The following is a 19,706-nucleotide window of genomic DNA, read 5'->3' on the forward strand; positions in this document are numbered from 1 at the left end:
TAAAAACGTCGACAGCGGCGATTTCATCAAGATTAGAAACAGATCCTGAAACAGCTGACAACTTTGAATTTTGCAAAAAACAGGGCCCGAATCGCGGCACTCGTTAGAGTGCGAAATTCATGAATTTTTTTTATTTTCGTCTCGTTAAAAGCTTTAAATAAATTATTTACAAATAATCGGAGGTAAAATGAAAGTTATTTTTCTTTTATTGATTTTATTTAACAAGTATTATAATTATAACTAATGATTTAACGTTATAAATATACTGTTACAAAAGTAGTATTAAGTTGTATTTGTATTGCTAAATGCATCCCTTATTATGAACAATAGTTGTAGGTATATGGTATGGTATAGCATTTGTCTTGTTGTAGACATCTGGCGCCGCGGCTGTCTACTTGTCGAAACAATAGACATCTGGCGCCGCACTGTCTGCTTGTCGAAACAATAGACATCTGGCGCCGCAGCCGTCTGCTTGAACAATTGCAGAGTCTGGCGCCGCGGCTGTCTGCATGTCTGCATTTGGCGCCGTAGAGCATTATGTTCTGGTAATTTCCAGACGCAATATTCTAGAAGGACACGTCGGCATCAGCGAGAAGTGCGTGGCTATATAAGCCGTGGCAGCGCCAACGTAATCGATCAGTGCTAAGAGTAAACTGCTATAGTGTAGACGAGTTGTGAAATAAAGAGTTGTTGAATTAAATTAAACAGTGTTGATTTTATTTGTCAATCCAGAGATACGAACCTAACAAAGTAAACTAGCAAGCAGTAAAATCGTAACAATTGGTGTCAGAAGTGGGATTGTCAAATAATCCAAATTCAAGATGGTTAAATTCGGAGAATTGAGAATTGCTATTAAAAAAGGAACTGGAGGAGCGTAATTTGCCGATAAGCGGGCAAAAGGCGGATCTACAGGCACGATTACGTGAAGCAATGGAAGCGGATGGAATTAATGTGGACGAGTTCGAATTTGTTGGGCCAGAAACTTCTACAAAGGTAGAAGAAAAAGTAGAAGAACAACGAACATCATCAAGTGTGGACATGAACTTGCTGTTAGTGGCTATTAAGCAAATAGAAAATCGTCTGGCATAGCAAATAGCTGAAAATACAGAAAATGCAGTGCAAACAGAAAATCGTCTGGCACAGCAAATGACGCAAATAGCTGAAAATACATCACAGTTAGAGTCTCGCCTTACACAACAAATGACTGAAAATAATACGCAGTTAGAAAATCGTTTGGTACAACAGAATACGGAAAATACTACACAACTACAAAAACAAGTGCAAGAAAAATTTTCAAAATTTGAAGACGAATTAAGCACTTTAAAAAATGACGAAGAAAATTTAAAATCAGAAGTTCTTCAATTAAGTAATCGTGTGCGAGAACTGCAACTACATGGCCCTGCACCATCAACAAATAATCAAAGATTGAAGGCACCCACATTCGATGGCAGTATTCCATTTCAAATTTTCAAACTTCAGTTTGAAAAGACAGCAATGGCCAATAACTGGAATGCAGCGGACAAAGTGGTGTCCTTGTTTGTATCATTGAAAGGGCCTGCGGCAGAAATCCTTCAGACTATTCCAGACTGTGAACGGGACAACTATGAGGCATTGATGAGTGCGATAGAAAGACGATATGGTAGTGAGCACCGGAAACAAATATACCAGATCGAACTGCAAAATAGGGGTCAGAAAATGAACGAGTCATTGCAAGAGTTTGCAACTGAAATAGAACGACTGGCTCATTTGGCAAATGCAGATGCACCTGTGGATTACATTGAGAGGGTAAAAATTCAATTTTTCATAAATGGAATTCGTGATGTGGACACCAAACGCGCCACATATGCATTGCCAAAAAGAACGTTTGCTGAAACGGTTTCGCACACCCTCACACAGGAAACAGCTTCCCTACTAAGTAAACCAGCACACAAAGTACAAAGGGTTGAAATGGAACAACCGGCGCTGATGGAAGAAATATTGAAGACTCTGAAGACAATTGCTGCACCGCGAGTAAATACAACAGGAAGATGTTTCAACTGTGGAAAAGCGGGTCACTTTGCCCGAAATTGCAATATAAAATTAAACCCATCAAAACGGAAACAACCAACAGAACACCGAAAGAGGATTCACCACAAAAATGCGGATGCATTATCACGTCGCCCTTGTCCACTGGAATGTAAACATTGCTCCAAATCAGAAGGAAAAGAAGATATAATCGACGTGCGATTACTGAATATAGAACCTGAAGATGATTGGACTCCTCACCGCATCAGAATCAATCAGCTGGAGGACCCTGATCTTGCACAGCTGATAATAGCCAAAGAAAATGGGGTACGACCACCAAAGGAACAAATAAGTAGTGAGAGTCCAACTGCAAAAGCATATTGGGCCCAATGGAACAGCATAAACCTCGTTAATGGATACCTTCATCGTACCTGGGAAAGCGAAGATGGCAAACAGTCTCGTCTGCTGATCATAGTACCGAAGTCCATGACCCCGAAAGTATTGAAAGAATATCACAATGGACCTTGTGGAGGGCACCTTGGGATTACAAAAACTATAGAGAAAATTAAACAACGGTTCTACTGGATCGGTTGTCGAGATTCCATAGCAGAATGGATAAGTAATTGCGTAGAGTGCATGGCAGCTAAAGGTCCTAAAGCCAAAAGTCGCGGTAGGCTACAACAGTACAACGTGGGATCACCATTTGAACGAGTCGCAATGGATGTTGCAGGTCCGTTCCCAACCAGTACGGCCAGAAACAAATATCTACTGGTAGTCATGGACTATTTCAGTAAATGGCCAGAAGTATATGCCTTACCAAACCAAGAAGCGAAGACAGTAGCCGAAGCGTTTGTAGAAAATTGGATAACAAGGTTCGGAGTGCCCGTCGAATTACACTTAGATCAAGGCAGGAATTTCGAATCTTCCATTTTCCAAGAAGTCTGTACATTATTGGGCATCCACAAGACACGGACAACAGCGTTACACCCACAATCAGATGGGATGGTAGAGAGATTCAACCGAACGCTCGAAGAACATCTGCGGAAAATCGTTGATAAAGATCAACGGAATTGGGACAAGTGCATCCAGATGTTCCTGCTGGCGTATCGTTCAGCGAAGCACGAGACAACTGGTTACACGCCAGCAAAGATTATTTTCGGATCTGATCTGCGACTCCCTGCTGATGTTAAGTTTGGAACGAATCCTACAGCTGTAAGAAATGATGAAGATTATTGTTCTGCCTTAAAGGAAGAAATGAATGAATTGCATCTAATGGTAAGACAGCATACGCATCTGATGAGCAATAAGATGAAAGACCGGTTCGATCAAGCGGCAAATTCAAAAGGTTTTGAAGAAGGTGATCTGGTCCTGTTGTACAATCCACTTCGAAAGAAAGGCTTGTCCCCGAAACTGCAGACAGCCTGGGAAGGACCCTATATGGTGATGAAACGACTTAATGACGTGGTATACCGCATACAAAGAAATGGAAAAGCACGATGTAAAATGAAAGTAGTACATTTGGAGAGGCTCGCCCCATTTGGTTCAAGAGGATTTGTGCCTAATCGGGACGATTAGTCTTTAGTGGAGGGCAGTGTTACAAGAGTAGTATTAAGTTGTATTTGTATTGCTATATGCATCCCTTATTATGAACAATAGTTGTAGGTATATGGAATAGCATTTGTCTTGTTGTAGACATCTGGCGCCGCGGCTGTCTACTTGTCGAAACAATAGACATCTGGCGCCGCAGCCGTCTGCTTGAACAATTGCAGAGTCTGGCGCCGCGGCTGTCTGCTTGTCTGCATTTGGCGCCGTATAGCATTATGTTCTGGTAATTTCCAGACGAAATATTCTAGAAGGACACGTCGGCATCAGCGAGAAGTGCGTGGCTATATAAGCCGTGGAAGCGCCAACGTAATCGATCAGTGCTAAGAGTAAACTGCTATAGTGTAGACGAGTTGTGAAATAAAGAGTTGTTGAATTAAATTAAACAGTGTTGAGTTGTCAATCCAGAGATACGAACCTAACAAAGTAAACTAGCAAGCAGTAAAATCGTAACCATACATTTTCTTGCGCTGGTTCAGGTAAAGCCGTGGATTACTTTTATCGCAAATCCTGCATGTTATGGCCAATTCGTGATGTTCTTCGTCTGAATCAGATGAACTTGTATGAAAAACACGTTAGGGTTAATTTTATTGCCTGCAAAAACTAAATTTGATAAAAGTTTTACCAATTTTAAAACAAAACTTAATGTTGGCTCTTTGCTCGAAGCTCATTTTCGCACCGATAACACAAACAGACTGACACTTAAAGCGCAATAACTTCATTTCCAATCGATGCAATGTCATGAAATTCTCACTGGACAATCCATAAAGATAGCATGTTCTAACGCACCAGTCGACACATAGATGGTGCCACCAGGGGGCGGTAGCTTCTAAAAGTCCTGTTTACTTTGGAAACCACCTTGTATATGTATATATATGGGTTTTGTTTTGTTGTTTGAGTAATTGCACGATAGGTTTTCCATTTTTTCTTTTTTTTTTTTGCTTTTTTAACTATTTTGTGTTTTTTTTTTGGTTTTGGTAACTGCTCTGTTGGCCCGTTTTTAGAGCGGTTTATTACTATTATTTTATTTTTAGTGTGGTCACCACACTCTAATTGCTTGTTTTGCTTGCTTAGATTAAAAAAAAAAATTCTCAATAGTTCCTTTCTTTGAGGCTCGAACTACCATGAATATTGCCCACATGCACTTAACACTCACCTTGCACTGTCACTCTTGTTTTCAGTAGAAACGCCCGGTTTTATATGACGTTATTTTCAGATTTATTCCAGAAATATACATTTCGAATAATGCTTCACAATAGTTATTATGAATATAAGAAATATATGCTTCTAAAACTGGTTCACAGTGGGATTTATGACATATAATATTGTATGTATATAAGAAATACATGTTGTGAAAAATATTTCACAGTATTTATTATGAAATTCAAATGCTTTACGAACGAAGTAACTATAACCAGTAGGGTGGAGCGATTTTATTAATTTTTGATTTTTGTTTCCGTATACCTGTAGAAAGTTGCTATTTTAGGTAAATATTAAACACAAGAAAAATCAGTAATCTCATGTTTAGAGGTGCCCCCATCGACTTGAAATTTTGAAAATATATGCCAAATACCCATAAATTCGCAAACATTTTATAAACGTTATTTGATGTTCTAAGCGATTCTATGTAAGAGTAAAATAGAAATAAATGATCTTAAAACATACATATGGGCCATTCCATCAATTGGCGACATGGTTTTGTACCCGTGGTTCTCCGATTTTGACGAAACTTTAGAATATCATAATATAGACTAAAATAAGAATATCTGTAAACTTTTTAGTGGCCAAAGTTGCTCCATTGTTTTTTGGCGCGCAATTCAAATTCAGATCAAACAAAAAAATGACTTTTTCTTTTATTTTTTAACGACCTCAAAATTGAGTGAAAAAAATTTTGAAGTTATCCATTTTTATGTAAAAAAATCTCAGCTTTCTGATAAAAATATTTTCGAAATCCAAAAAAAAATTTCAAAATCCAAAAAAAAACTGTTTTTTCCAAAAATCCTGCTTTTTGTGCTCTTCCCCCACTTTTTTTTCAAAATTGACATTTTTATTCGATTCCTCGTTAAATTTTACATAAGAATCAGTGTTCAAAAGTATGGGACTCTGATCCCATGAACAGAAAAAAGAATTCAAAGTTGACGCTCAAAATCCAAAAAACAACATTATTTTCCAAAAAATCCGGTTTTTTGTGCTTTTCCACCAACTTTTTTTCAAAATTGACTTTTCCATTCGATTCCTCGTTAAATTCTACATAAGAATCAGTGTTCAAAAATGTGGGACTCTGATCCCATCAACAGCAAAAAAAATGCAAAGTTGTCGCTATACCGCGCAGTGTGTTCGCTTAGAAGGTTGTGTGAAAGAGGTAAATGTGTAAATTGTATTCTTAGACTTGGATTAAGAAGAAATCACTGTCTTCATTCATAAAAATATGCGCCGTACAGCGACAACTTTGCATTTTTTTTGCTGTTGATGGGATCAGAGTCCCACATTTTTGAACACTGATTCTTATGTAGAATTTAACGAGGAATCGAATGGAAAAGTCAATTTTGAAAAAAAGTTGGTGGAAAAGCACAAAAAACCGGATTTTTTGGAAAATAATGTTGTTTTTTGGATTTTGAGCGTCAACTTTGAATTTTTTTTGCTGTTCATGGGATCAGAGTCCCATACTTTTGAACACTGATTCTTATGTAAAATTTAACGAGGAATCGAATAAAAATGTCAATTTTGAAAAAAAAGTGGGGGAAGAGCACAAAAAGCAGGATTTTTGGAAAAAACAGTTTTTTTTTGGATTTTGAAATTTTTTTTTGGATTTCGAAAATATTTTTATCAGAAAGCTGAAATTTTTTTACATAAAAATGGATAACTTCAAAATTTTTTTCACTCAATTTTGAGGTCGTTAAAAAATAAAAGAAAAAGTCATTTTTTTGTTTGATCTGAATTTGAATTGCGCGCCAAAAAACAATGGAGCAACTTTGGCCACTAAAAAGTTTACAGATATTCTTATTTTAGTCTATATTATGATATTCTAAAGTTTCGTCAAAATCGGAGAACCACGGGTACAAAACCATGTCGCCAATTGATGGAATGGCCCATATATATCACTCTCTAATCTTATTATATAACGTAGCTCGTTCCGCACTTTAATTTCACATTCCTTATTCCACACTCCAAAACTTCCCACATTCCATATGTTATGCTAATTTTTCCAGGCACTCACTTTACACAATCCCAGGCTAACAATATCAAAATAACGGTAGATTTATATAAGCAACTGACTGCGATCTGTTAATTCTGTATAGTCTTAAATTTGAAGTAGAGTAAAGCGGCTTGATTTTAAAAAGGTAAAAAAAACTTATGTTGATACTTATATTCTTTTTTTCGCCGTTTATTTGTTTGTTACACCAAATTTTACAGCTGGAATCGGAATATTTACTGTAAGTAGTACTTTTCATGTATATTTGATGCTTGTAGCTTAGCTATAACTGTATTTAGTACCTATTACTTGTCTTTATTTTACAAATATGTATGTCTCATGCTAAAACATGACAAACGACGAGATGTTCTGTCTTTGGTTTGCTGGAGAAGTTACCTGTTTCTCAATTACCTACGTATAATGATCTGATGAAATATTATCTGTTCATAAAACATGAATTGAAGCCCGATAAAACAACAAAAGAGCTAACAGTTCTTTAAATATCTGAAAGATTAGTGGGTGAAGTTCTAAAAATATGGCAAAAATTTTCATTGCCTACTGTAAGTGTACAAAGAATTTTACAATTGATTCGTTCCTACCACGACAAATACAGGATCTTAATGAAACCATAACAAGGCCGTCAAACTAACATAAAATACCAAGAAAAGATTATAACATTTATATCAGAGTCCCATAGATTATCTGATATCAGCAGCTGCAAGAGTAGAGATATCAGAAATTGTAGCTGTTTAAAAGGGTGTCGTGTTGCCAAGGAGGAAGTAAGTTTCTTACTTGATCAAAAATCAACCAGAAAAATGACGATAGGCGGTGTCGATATAGTTTCAACTGTGAAGAATAAAAAAAAAATAAGATAGAAAAGAAAAAAGTTTATCGCGTAACACAGAGGCATACTATTTTGTCAAACCGTGTTGTTCTAGTTCTTTAGCTTCTTCTATCTTAAAGCTTAGTACGCAGCTCTCAAGAAACGTAAAAACTTCATATAAAAAAACGCGTAAGAAACGGTCCAGAAACGTTCCTGCGATAAATTTACTTGTGCTAGTGCGCAGCTCTCAAGAAATCTAGTACTAATTTTTGATACTTTTTTTCAATAAAATGCGAATATGGCAATCCTGGTTTTGCGATGAAATATCAAATCAACAATTGTTTTTTGAAGGAAAGTGACATTTGCGTACGAATAAAGTGAAGTTTATAATTATTTGTATTGTTTGAAATTTAAAAAAATGGATGCAAATTTAAAAAATTATGGCTCATTGAAACGCAAAAATCGCATGCTGAATTTCACAACGTTAGAGAAGCGCCAACTTGTGAATTGCGTTAAGGAGTGGCCCAGGATCTGGGATATTAGCAACACATTGCATGCAGTAAATCAATCCTGGCTCCACATAAGCAATGCCCTTAGTAAAAGTGGTGAGTTAATTTATGTTTTGTATTCAGTGTTTTGTTGTTTCTAATAAAATTTATGTTTTAGTGGATGAGCGCAAATCAGCGTGGATAAGTATGCGCGAAAGCTATCTCTACCATGCTAGGGTAGCTCATAAGAACAAAAGTGGCAGCGATGGTGGGGAAGTTTTGGAAACTCCATATTTTTCAGAAAACGTTGATTGGGAGTTTGCGGAGGAAATGTCATTTTTGATGAATGTATCCCACAAACGGAAGTAAAGTGCCCTGGAGACGATCAAATAATTGCGTCAAACAGTGCATATGTGTTAGTGATGTTCAATCGTGTGTTGCCCGCAAACGTTCAAATTAACACGTCAAACATCAGTTTATTTTTGATCTTGTAGCGAACGGTCGTCATGTCATCGTCGGATGATGATTATCTTTTATTGGCATGTGCTGCAATTCTTATGAAAAAAAAAATGAAAAATTTTATTATTTTAATTTATTTGATTTTATTTTATTTTAGTTTATTTATTTTATTTTATTTTATTTATTTTATTTTATTTATTTTATTTTATTTATTTTATTTTATTTGATTTTACTTTAATTATTTTATTATTGTAATTTATTTGATTTGATTTTATTTTATTTATTTTATTTGATTTTACTTTAATTATTTTAATTTATTTGATTTGATTTTATTTATTTTAAAATTTTGCGCTTATTTCACTTAACTTTTTTCTTCTTCACTTCACTCTTTTTCGCTTCACTTCACTTTTCCGCAAGTATGTATGTCCTCTTCGCTTGAAGTCTTCACTGCAAATGAGTCATGCTTGTCAAACATGAGTGGAGACGATCAAATTATCGTCCGTCAAATAGAAATATCAAAAATTTTTGATTTTCATCAAACAGAGCCGACAACAAGTCGGTGTAGCGTACGTGTAGCCGACGAGAGCCGACGACACCAACACAATTAAAGTGTTTGACGCAATTATTTGATCGTCTCCAGGGCACTTAAGTCTGCATAATTTGAACGCTCGTCAAACAATTAATTTTTTTCTGTAGGACTTTCACAGCTCCAGTATCTTTCGGAGAAGATTCGCATGCATCACCAATACATATCGGCGAGGGTTCTAATGTGTCACAAACAAGTGCAACCGACTCACAGCACTCATACGATTATGTGAGTAGATATATACATGTACATATTATACTTGTATATGGAGAAATTTTGAATATAGGCCTAATTATAGGAATTTTATTTATTTGTAATTTATTTTATATTTTAAAGATATTTATATTGTTACAAAGGTAGTATTAAGTTGTATTTGTATTGCTATATGCATCCCTTATTATGAACAATAGTTGTAGGTATATGGAATAGCATTTGTCTTGTTGTAGACATCTGGCGCCGCGGCTGTCTGCTTGACGAAACAATAGACATCTGGCGCCGCACTGTCTGCTTGTCTACTTCAACAATTGCTGAGTCTAGCGCCGCGGCTGTCTGCTTGCGTCTGGCGCCGTATAGCATTATGTTCTTGTAATTTCCAGACGCAATATTCCAGAAGGACATGTCGGCATCAGCGAGAAGTGCGTGGCTATATAAGCCGTGGCAGCGCCAACGTAATCAACCAGTGCTAAGAGTAAACTGATATAGTGTAGACGAGTGTAAAATAAAGAGATTTTGTTGAAGTGAATTAAACGGCTTTTATTTGTCAATCCAGAGATACGAACCTAGTAAAGTAAAACTAGCAAGGAGTAAATTCGTAACAATTCGTGTCAGAAGTGGGATTGTCAAATAATCCAAATTCAAGATGGTTAAATTCGGAGAATTGAGAATTCAGCAATTAAAAAAGGAACTGAAGGAGCGTAATTTGCCGATAAGCGGGCAAAAGGCGGATCTGCAGGCACGATTACGAGAAGCAATGGAAGCGAATGGAATTAATGTGGACGAGTTTGAATTTGTTGGGCCAGAAACTTCTACAAAGGTAGAAGAAAAAGTAGAAGAACAACGAACATCATCGAGTGTGGACATGAACATGCTGTTAGTGGCTATACAGAAAATAGATTAAAATACAGAAAATGCAGTGCAAACAGGAAATCGTCTGGCACAGGAAATAGCTGAAAATGCAGAAAAGGCAGTGCAAACCGAAAATCGTTTGGCAGAGCAAATGACGCAAATAGCTGAAAATACATCACAGTTAGAGTCTCGCCTTACACAACAAATGACTGAAAATAATACGCAGTTAGAAAAGCGTTTGGTACAACAGATTACAGAAAGTAATACACAAGTGCAACAGAAAGTTTCAAAATTCGAAGACGAATTAAGCACGTTAAAAAATGACGGAGAAAATTTGAAATCAGAAGTTCTTCAATTAAGTAATCGTGTGCGAGAACTGCAACTACATGGCCCTGCACCATCAACAAATAATCCAAGATTGAAGGCACCCACATTCGATGGAAGTATTCCATTTCAAATTTTCAAACTTCAGTTTGAAAAGACAGCAATGGCCAATAACTGGAATGCAGCGGACAAAGTGGCGTCCTTGTTTGTATCATTGAAAGGACCTGCGGCAGAAATCCTTCAGACTATTCCAGACTGTGAACGGGACAACTATGAGGCATTGATGAGTGCGATAGAAAGACGATATGGTAGTAAGCACCGGAAACAAATATACCAGATCGAACTGCAAAATAGGGGTCAGAAAATGAACTAGTCATTGCAAGAGTTCGCAACTGAAATAGAACGACTGGCTCATTTGGCAAATGCAGATGCACCTGTGGATTACATTGAGAGGGTAAAAATTCAAAGCTTCATAAATGGAATTCGTGATGTGGACACCAAACGCGCCACATATGCATTGCCAAAAAGAACATTTGCTGAAACGGTTTCGCACACCCTCACACAGGAAACAGCTTCTCTACTAAGTAAACCAGCACACAAAGTACAAAGGGTTGAAATGGAACAACCGGGGCTAATGGAAGAAATATTGAAGACTCTGAAGACAATTGCTGCACAGCGAGTAAATACAACAGGAAGATGTTTCAACTGTGGAAAAGCGGGTCACTTTGCCCGAAATTGCAATATAAAAGTAAACCCATCAAAACGGAAACAACCAACAGATAACGAGGACGGAGCATCCACATCTCACAAGTCGTTAAACTAAAACGGAACAGTTCAAAGGGGCGTGAGCTGGTTCCCACAACTATTTGCCCCGCCATCTCGATATCACAAATAGGTCGACATGACAACAATCTTACTATCGACGGCATCGTAAATGGACGCCTGTCAACGCTTACTTTGAATACTGGTGCCACACATTCAATTATCCGACCGGATGTGGTAAGAGGAACGGTTGAACCATTAGTCGGTTGCAAGCTTCGAACGGCCACCGGGGAGGAAGCAGCTGTCACGGGAAAAGTGTTTTGCGAAGTGATGATTGGAAGTTAATCACACCTTCATCGTAGCAGAAATCACGGATGAAATTATAATGGGAGTAGATTTCATGATTGATCACGGGGTTACTTTGGATTTAAACAAGCAAATGCTGTTTTGACAGAACATGGAGATGCCTATAAACACCGGATATGTGACCAACGTTGAAAGTAAGAGGGTGATTGTTGATGATAATCAGAGTATTCCACCAAAATCTGAGGCGATTGTATGGGCTAAAGTGAATGGAGGAGGTGGGACTGAAGAGTTGTGGATTGTGGAACCAACAAAAATAGATACACCCATATTGGTAGGAAGAACGCTTGTGAAAACTAGAGAAGACGCCACCATTCCGGTCAGAGTAGTGAATGAATTCAAAAAAAAGTCTGAAAAAAGGAGCAGTAATTGGACAGTGCCAGAATATAAGTGCAATAGCACGATGCGAACGGTCACAACATAAGCCTACTATTGAGCCACAGCAGATAAGTCCTACACTCCTAAATAATTTGCTGAACGAACTGCATGGAAATGAAAAATTAAAAGCAGAAAAACTATTAGAAAAATACGCATCCATATTTGCAAACGAAGGAAACACAGGAAGAACATCGCATAAATACCGGAGACGCTAAACCAATCCGACAAGCTCCGCGTAGGGTTCCACTAGCAAAACGTGAGGATGCTAACAAAATTTTGGAAGACATGCACAAAAACGGTGTAATCGAACCTTCAATAAGTCCATGGAGCTCACCTATCGTCTTAGTTAAAAAGAAAGATGGTAGCACCCGTTTCTGCGTAGATTATAGGAAGTTGAATGATGTCACAAAGAAAGACAGTTATCCTCTACCAAGAATCGACGATACATTAGACACCTTGTCTGGAGCGAAATGGTTTTCTACATTAGATCTACAAAGTGGATATTGGCAAGTCGAGATTGATGAATGTGACCGTGAAAAGACCGCTTTCAGTATGGGCGACGGGTTATGGGAATTCTCTGTGATGCCATTTGGGTTATGTAATGCGCCTGCAACGTTCGAGCGACTGATGGAACATGTGTTAAAAGGACTCAACTGGAAGACATGTTTGGTGTATCTTGATGACATTATCATCATGGGGAAAAGTTTTGATTATCATCTGAAAAACCTAGAGGAAGTCTTTCAGCGAATAGCATCAGCCGGATTACGCTTGAATCCCAAAAAGTGTTCATTATGGAAGAAGCAGGTCACATATCTCGGACATAAAGTGTCAACTGAGGGGATTCACACCGAGGAAGGAAAAATAAAAGCAGTCAAAGATTGGCCTCGACCCACCAACATACATGAACTCCGCAGCTTCCTTGGCTTATGCACGTATTACCGCCGTTTTGTACCTGGATTTGCGAACGTGGCTAGAAGTTTACATGATTTAACAAAGAAGAATCGCCCGTTTGTATGGCAGTTGGAGCAAGAAAAAGTGTTTGAGCAGCTTAAAGAACTACTTTGTACGGCACCGATGTTAGCTTATCCAATACCTGGAAAGAAATTCATCCTGGATACAGATGCGAGCGCTTATGGAATTGGAGGTGTCCTGTCTCAGCTCATCGACGGACAAGAAAGAGTAATTGGGTATTACAGCAGAGTGCTCGGGAAACCAGAGAAAAACTACTGTGTGACGCGAAAAGAACTACTAGCTGTGGTGGAATGTGTAAAACATTTCCACAAGTATTTGTATGGACAACGATTCTTGCTGAGGACTGATCATGCAGCATTAAAATGGTTATTACAGTTTAGGAATCCGGAAGGCCAAATTGCACGATGGATCGAAAGATTACAGAATTACGACTTCGAAACGGAACATCGAAAGGGGATTCACCACAAAAACGCGGATGCATTATCACGTCGCCCTTGTCCACTGGAATGTAAACATTGCTCCAAATCAGAAGGAAAAGAAGGTATAATCGACGTGCGATATCACAATGGACCTAGTGGAGGGCACCTTGGAATTACAAAATCTATAGAGAAGATTAAACAACGGTTCTACTGGATCGGTTGTCGAGAATGGATAAGTAATTGCGTAGAGTGCATGGCAGATAAAGGTCCTAAAGCCAAAAGTCGCGGTAGGCTACAACAGTACAACGTGGGATCACCATTTGAACGAGTCGCAATGGATGTTGCAGGTCCGTTCCCAACCAGTACGGCCGGAAACAAATATCTACTGGTTGTCATGGACTATTTCAGTAAATGGCCAGAAGTATATGCCTTACCAAACCAAGAAGCGAAGACAGTAGCCGAAGCGTTTGTAGAAAATTGGATAACAAGGTTCGGAGTGCCCGTCGAATTACACTCAGATCAAGGCAGGAATTTCGAATCTTCCATTTTCCAAGAAGTCTGTACATTATTGGGCATCCACAAGACACGGACAACAGCGTTACACCCACAATCAGATGGGATGGTAGAGAGATTCAACCGAACGCTCGAAGAACATCTGCGGAAAATCGTTGATAAAGATCAACGGAATTGGGACAAGTGCATCCAGATGTTCCTGCTGGCGTATCGTTCAGCGAAGCACGAGACAACTGGTTACACGCCAGCAAAGATTATTTTCGGATCTGATCTGCGACTCCCTGCTGATGTTAAGTTTGGAACGAATCCTACAGCTGGAAGAAATGATGAAGATTATTGTTCTGCCTTAAAGGAAGAAATGAATGAATTGCATCTAATGGTAAGACAGCATACGCATCTGATGAGCAATAAGATGAAAGACCGGTTCGATCAAGCGGCAAATTCAAAAGGTTTTGAAGAAGGTGATCTGGTCCTGTTGTACAATCCACTTCGAAAGAAAGGCTTGTCCCCGAAACTGCAGACAGCCTGGGAAGGACCCTATATGGTGATGAAACGACTTAATGACGTGGTATACCGCATACAAAGAAATGGAAAAGCACGATGTTAAATGAAAGTAGTACATTTGGAGAGGCTCGCCCCATTTGGTTCAAGAGGATTTGTGCCTAATCGGGACGATTAGGCTTTAGTGGAGGGCAGTGTTACAAAAGTAGTATTAAGTTGTATTTGTATTGCTATATGCGTCCCTTATTGTGAACAATAGCTGGGTATATGGAATAGCATATGTCTTGTTGTAGCCATCTGGCGCCACGGCTGTCTGCTTGTCGAAACAATAGACATCTGGCGCCACACTGTCTGCTCGTCTAGTTAAACAATTGCTGAGTCTGGCGCCGCGACTGTCTGCTTGCGTCTGGCGCCGTATAGCATTATGTTCTTGTAATTTCCAGACGCAATATTCTAGAAGGACATGTCGGCATCAGCGAGAAGTGCGTGGCTATATAGCATATAGCCGTGGCAGCGCCAACGTAATCAACCAGTGCTAAGAGTAAACTGATATAGTGTAGACGAGTGTAAAATAAAGAGATTTTGTTGAAGTGAATTAAACGGCTTTTATTTGTCAATCCAGAGATACGAACCTAGTAAAGTAAAACTAGCAAGGAGTAAATTCGTAACAATATTATTGAGATTATTTTTTTTTTTCAATTGTGTTGTTTTATATTTCAGAACCCAACACCCACGAAACGAAGACGGCGATTAACCTCTCCCAGCAAAAATCCAGCGTGGAGTCGGTTTGATAACATACTCAAGAAGCAAGAGGATATGTTGGAAAGTCGCTCAAATACCACACGCAGCTCCCCTTACGCACAAGCTCTTTCTAGTTTTGATTGGTTGTTAAATCAACTGCCTCGATCTGTTGGCGACGACATGTGTCTTTCCATAAATCTAATGGTACTGAAAATGTTGAAGAGCATAAAAATAAAAACAGAAGCAACGATGAATAACATTTTTTTGTAACCATTTATATACATAATAAAAATTTTGTACTAAAAAGAAAATAACTATTTATATTAATAATAAAAACTTTGTAATGAAATGAAAAGTAAAAGCCTATAGTCTTGATGTTTTTTATTTATATAAGAATAATAATGTAATACAAATTTAAGCAAAAGTTGCATTGTTTTGCCAAGGAACAGATCCATTAGGAGAATTAACATAGTCTGTTAATATTTTCCGAATATATTTGCCGTAATCTGAAGTTCTCCCGCGGTAATTGGTTACGATGGATTCATTTCAAGTGTGTTCTTGTTGTAGCAACACTTCCCATTCTCCTGCTTTCCAATTTCCAGTGCAATCTTCAAAGCCAGAAAACGCATTAGAAGTATATGTTCGGCGACACTTATTAGTAAGGAAATTATGCAATAGGCACATGCCGAAACAATAACTTGCGCTCGTTCGGGCTTGCAAAATAAAGTTTTTCTAAGGGAAAGCCATCTTGCAGTTAAAATGCCGAAAGCATTTTCAATGCACCGCCTAGCTCTACTTATCCTGTAGTTAAAAATCCTTTGCTCTACCGAGAGTTGTGTGGCGCTATAAGGTTTAATTAAGCGCTTACACAAAGAAAAGGCGTCGTCTCCCACAATGAATTGCGCCAATTTTTTTTTTTGATTAATTACTCTGTCAGGAGGAAATGGTGTCGTTCAGAATTCTGGTCCCAAACTTAGAATTTCTCATAATATGAGAGTCGCCTTCGCTTCCATAAGCACCTATGTATATCCAAATAAGTAAATTTATAGTTCGCATTACAGGTAGCCAGCAACACAATTGAATGAAACCCCTATAAATTAAAAAGTTTAAAATTTGTATTAATTTTTAGGACAACCGAAGCATATAATGTGATCTTACTTTGTAGTTATAAGATATACTTCCACTTTTTGGAGGTGCTTTTATATTAATATGTTTTCCGTCAATGGAGCCAACACAATTGGGAAAATTCCATTGGTTTTCAAAACCATTAGCTATTTCTAGCAAATTTTGTTCCGTCCAATCGGGCACTTCATTTTTCAGTACGGCACATAATGCTTCACAACTGTCGTTTACGTTGTTCAATTCCTCGAAGCTAGGTATCTGTAAGAATAATTTTCAAAAAAACATAACATGGCTATAAAAGACACTTTGGCAAAAATGTTTAAAACATACTCCAGTACCACTGCCAATTTGGCTTTAATTGGAATAAAATCTTTTGCCCTGCTGTTGCGTTTCGGAAGTAAGTGCGGCTGCATCATCTCACAAAGTTCATCAAAAACTTGTGGTGGCATGCGAAAGTTTTCAACGAATAAATTTGGTGAGTTGCGCAAGGCTTCGAAATCGGACATGAATCTTCCCTTGTCGTTTCTTACTTACCAATCTTCATCCATATTCCTTAGATCGCAATACAAATATTTATGTGCTTACACTCCTAAGTTTACTTTCTTTTCTTCTATTTTCTCTTGCTCTTCTAATATGGATAATGTCAAAATTACTTGAGAAATAATGTATATTTTTCTTGTGCAATTACTTGAGAGCTGCGTACCAACCTTAAAGGACATTGGTATTATTTCGTCGAACGATTCAAGTTGCGTTATTGATTGTTCAAAGTTGCGCCATGAAAGACCTAAGGTGAGAACAACTTTACAAGAACCGGACTGCAATAAAATACTTCGTGGTTTGTATTTTGATGGAAGGAAGGATACGATTTTGGTTCGTATTGATAAAGAAGGGAACGACAGATAGAAGATCATTATGTGATTTTATCGGAACCAGGAAACAGATATATTGGTCTATCACCTGTGAGTTGGGGACTGCTAAAAATATTAAAGACTCTATATTATTATATTTAAAATCTAAGTCGGTAAATTTGAGTGAATTAGGTGTTGTTGGGGGCGATGGAACTGTAGTGAATACAGGTTTCAAAGGGGGTGTTATTCGTCTGATGGAGGAGAAATTCAATAGGTCATTACAGTGGTTTATTTGTCAATTGTATTCAAATGAGTTACCACTACGTCATCTTTTATTACATTTAGATGGAAAAACTATAAGACCTAAAAGCTTTTCAGGCGCCATCGGATCTCAATTACAAACTTGTCAAACAATGCCGATAGTCGATTTTACTGTTATACCCAAAATATTACCTGAAATAATAGGGGAAGAGCTTAGTACTGACCAAAAATATTTATACGATATTATGACCGCTATCAGTACTGGTATATTTTCATCTTATTTAGCATTTGCAGATGGCTAACAACAGTTAATTGAATTCTAAGATTGTATGCCACCAAAACTGACCCAGAAGAAAAGCTAGTTGGATTAGCCACGTACGTTATGAAAGTTTATGAACCAATGTGGTTTAGAATAAAATGTAATTCTTCATGCATTAACGGAGCCAAAAACATATGACATAGATTTTTAGAGCTCTTGCATATCGCAGAATTGTAAAGCAAGATCAGAGAATGCTCGAAGACTTCGAACGTTTAAAGTACCTATTATACATTCAACTTCGATGCCAAAGATTACACTGAGATTATTATGTGGCAAGACTGTGATATAACTGAGCCACCTCTAACTTTAAATATGTCTGATGAAACATTGTCAAAAACGGTCTTGGTACATATCAGAATATTACAGATTTTCTATGCCACACCCAAGCCTGCATCAAGTTAACAGAAGCATCGAGTGCAGTTTGTAGGGAAAATAAACGAGATGGTTTCATTAGGGCAATACTGCTATCACGTCAACGATTGCCTCATTTCAATACAAAAAAACAGTTTTATGTCTAAATAGTATTTTAAGTAATGTAAGAGAATATTTTTCGTAATAAATGCTTAGAATGCCATTTTTTTGTTTTATTTAAATGTTTGACTGTACTGGGTCACCTCAAAACATTAAGCCAGTTGTTTGATATTTTGCATGTTTGTTTTATACATCAAAAGGCAATTTTTCTTAGCTATGCCGTTAAAAAAGCAAAAAAAAAAAAATTCTCCATACATTATCGCTCCATCTTATACGTAATAACCAGCTAAATAGCAGCGTGGCGATCGGAATGGCGATGTGCGGGCTTAATAACAAAAAAACTATCTGCTGTGCAGCGGGGGCGATCCGTTTTGTTGGCTGGTATCCCGTTCCATATCAACGAGGGTGGTGTGTATTTGAATGTGCGGATGTGAAATGCTCTCGCAAGTGTGTTGTAGTGATGTGGATTGTGGCGATGTCAAGGTGAGTGCAGCGTGTTAGTGATGTGTGTAGGTGTTGTTTGGGACAGGCGAATGAGGCTCATTTAGCCATCTCAGCCCCCTTAGGCGAATATTTCAGCCTAGAATTCGTTGCAGTTGCTGAAGCGTGGCTACAGCGCTGCTGACGCCAGAAGTGCGGAAGCGGCCTTTGTTGCGTCCCATTCTGTGGCCGCCAGATACGGACGGGGAATATAAAACTCTTGGCGCACCATATGTTGCATGAGACGCTGTTCGACGTGCAGCATTAATATATGGATGTAATTCAGGAATAATGTGGCAAATGGAGGCTTCTCAGGTGTTATTATGGGGTGGCATTCGTTGTATGTTAAGCTTGAATTAGCAAGCTGACCATTGGCACGAAGCAGACCTTTCGTGTCTAAAAATGGGTTTAGAACTAAGGGTTATCTCTTATTATCAATCGGCTTCGACTCTCTGAGTAATGATATGTCGCAACTGAAGAGCGACCTTTGCTTTTTGTAAGTCTTGGTGCGTCAATGTATCGCATTGGGGGTAAGTTACTTCTTTAACTTTAAGTTCTATGAACTTGAGCATATAGGCGACTACTTTAAGGGATCGGGCAACGATGAAAATCGTTTAAGAATTTCATTATCATCCAATATTGTATGATAGGTGTAGATTTTTCGACTTTCCGAGGCAATTACGTTATTATATGTTGCGCATTGCCGATTGTGGCCAAGAATCGGTGAATTCTGTTAACCATTGAGGGCCGATCAACCAGAGCGTGGCGGTGGCAAGATCCAGGGGTTTTCACACTCTTGTACCTAGATCAGCAGGATTGTCAGCACTGGCTACGTGTTGCCAAGTGGCTGATCCTACTAGGTCAAGTATTTGAAACGTTCTGTTGGAAATATATGTTTTCCACGCATGTGGTGGTTTTTCCAATCAGGCTAGAACTATTTCGGAATCGGACCATAGATATAACTTGTATTTTTCCATGTTCAAGGGGGTCCGCACCATGGAAACTAGCTTTG

General features: G+C 38.1%; 1 protein-coding gene across 1 annotated transcript; it reads left to right on the forward strand.

The window, feature by feature from the left end:
• Positions 1-316: 316 nt before the first annotated feature.
• Positions 317-16,277, forward strand: LOC125779103 (uncharacterized). The gene is made up of 3 exons (XM_049459631.1): positions 317-8,475; positions 9,266-9,383; positions 15,173-16,277. The coding sequence occupies exon 1, from the start codon at positions 1,147-1,149 to the stop codon at positions 3,577-3,579; it is 2,433 nt and encodes an 810-aa protein (XP_049315588.1). The 5' UTR covers positions 317-1,146; the 3' UTR covers positions 3,580-8,475; positions 9,266-9,383; positions 15,173-16,277.
• The last annotated feature ends 3,429 nt before the right edge of the window (positions 16,278-19,706 follow it).

The sequence above is a fragment of the Bactrocera dorsalis genome, chromosome 6, assembly GCF_023373825.1.
Source record: "Bactrocera dorsalis isolate Fly_Bdor chromosome 6, ASM2337382v1, whole genome shotgun sequence".
Taxonomy (NCBI): domain Eukaryota; kingdom Metazoa; phylum Arthropoda; class Insecta; order Diptera; family Tephritidae; genus Bactrocera; species Bactrocera dorsalis.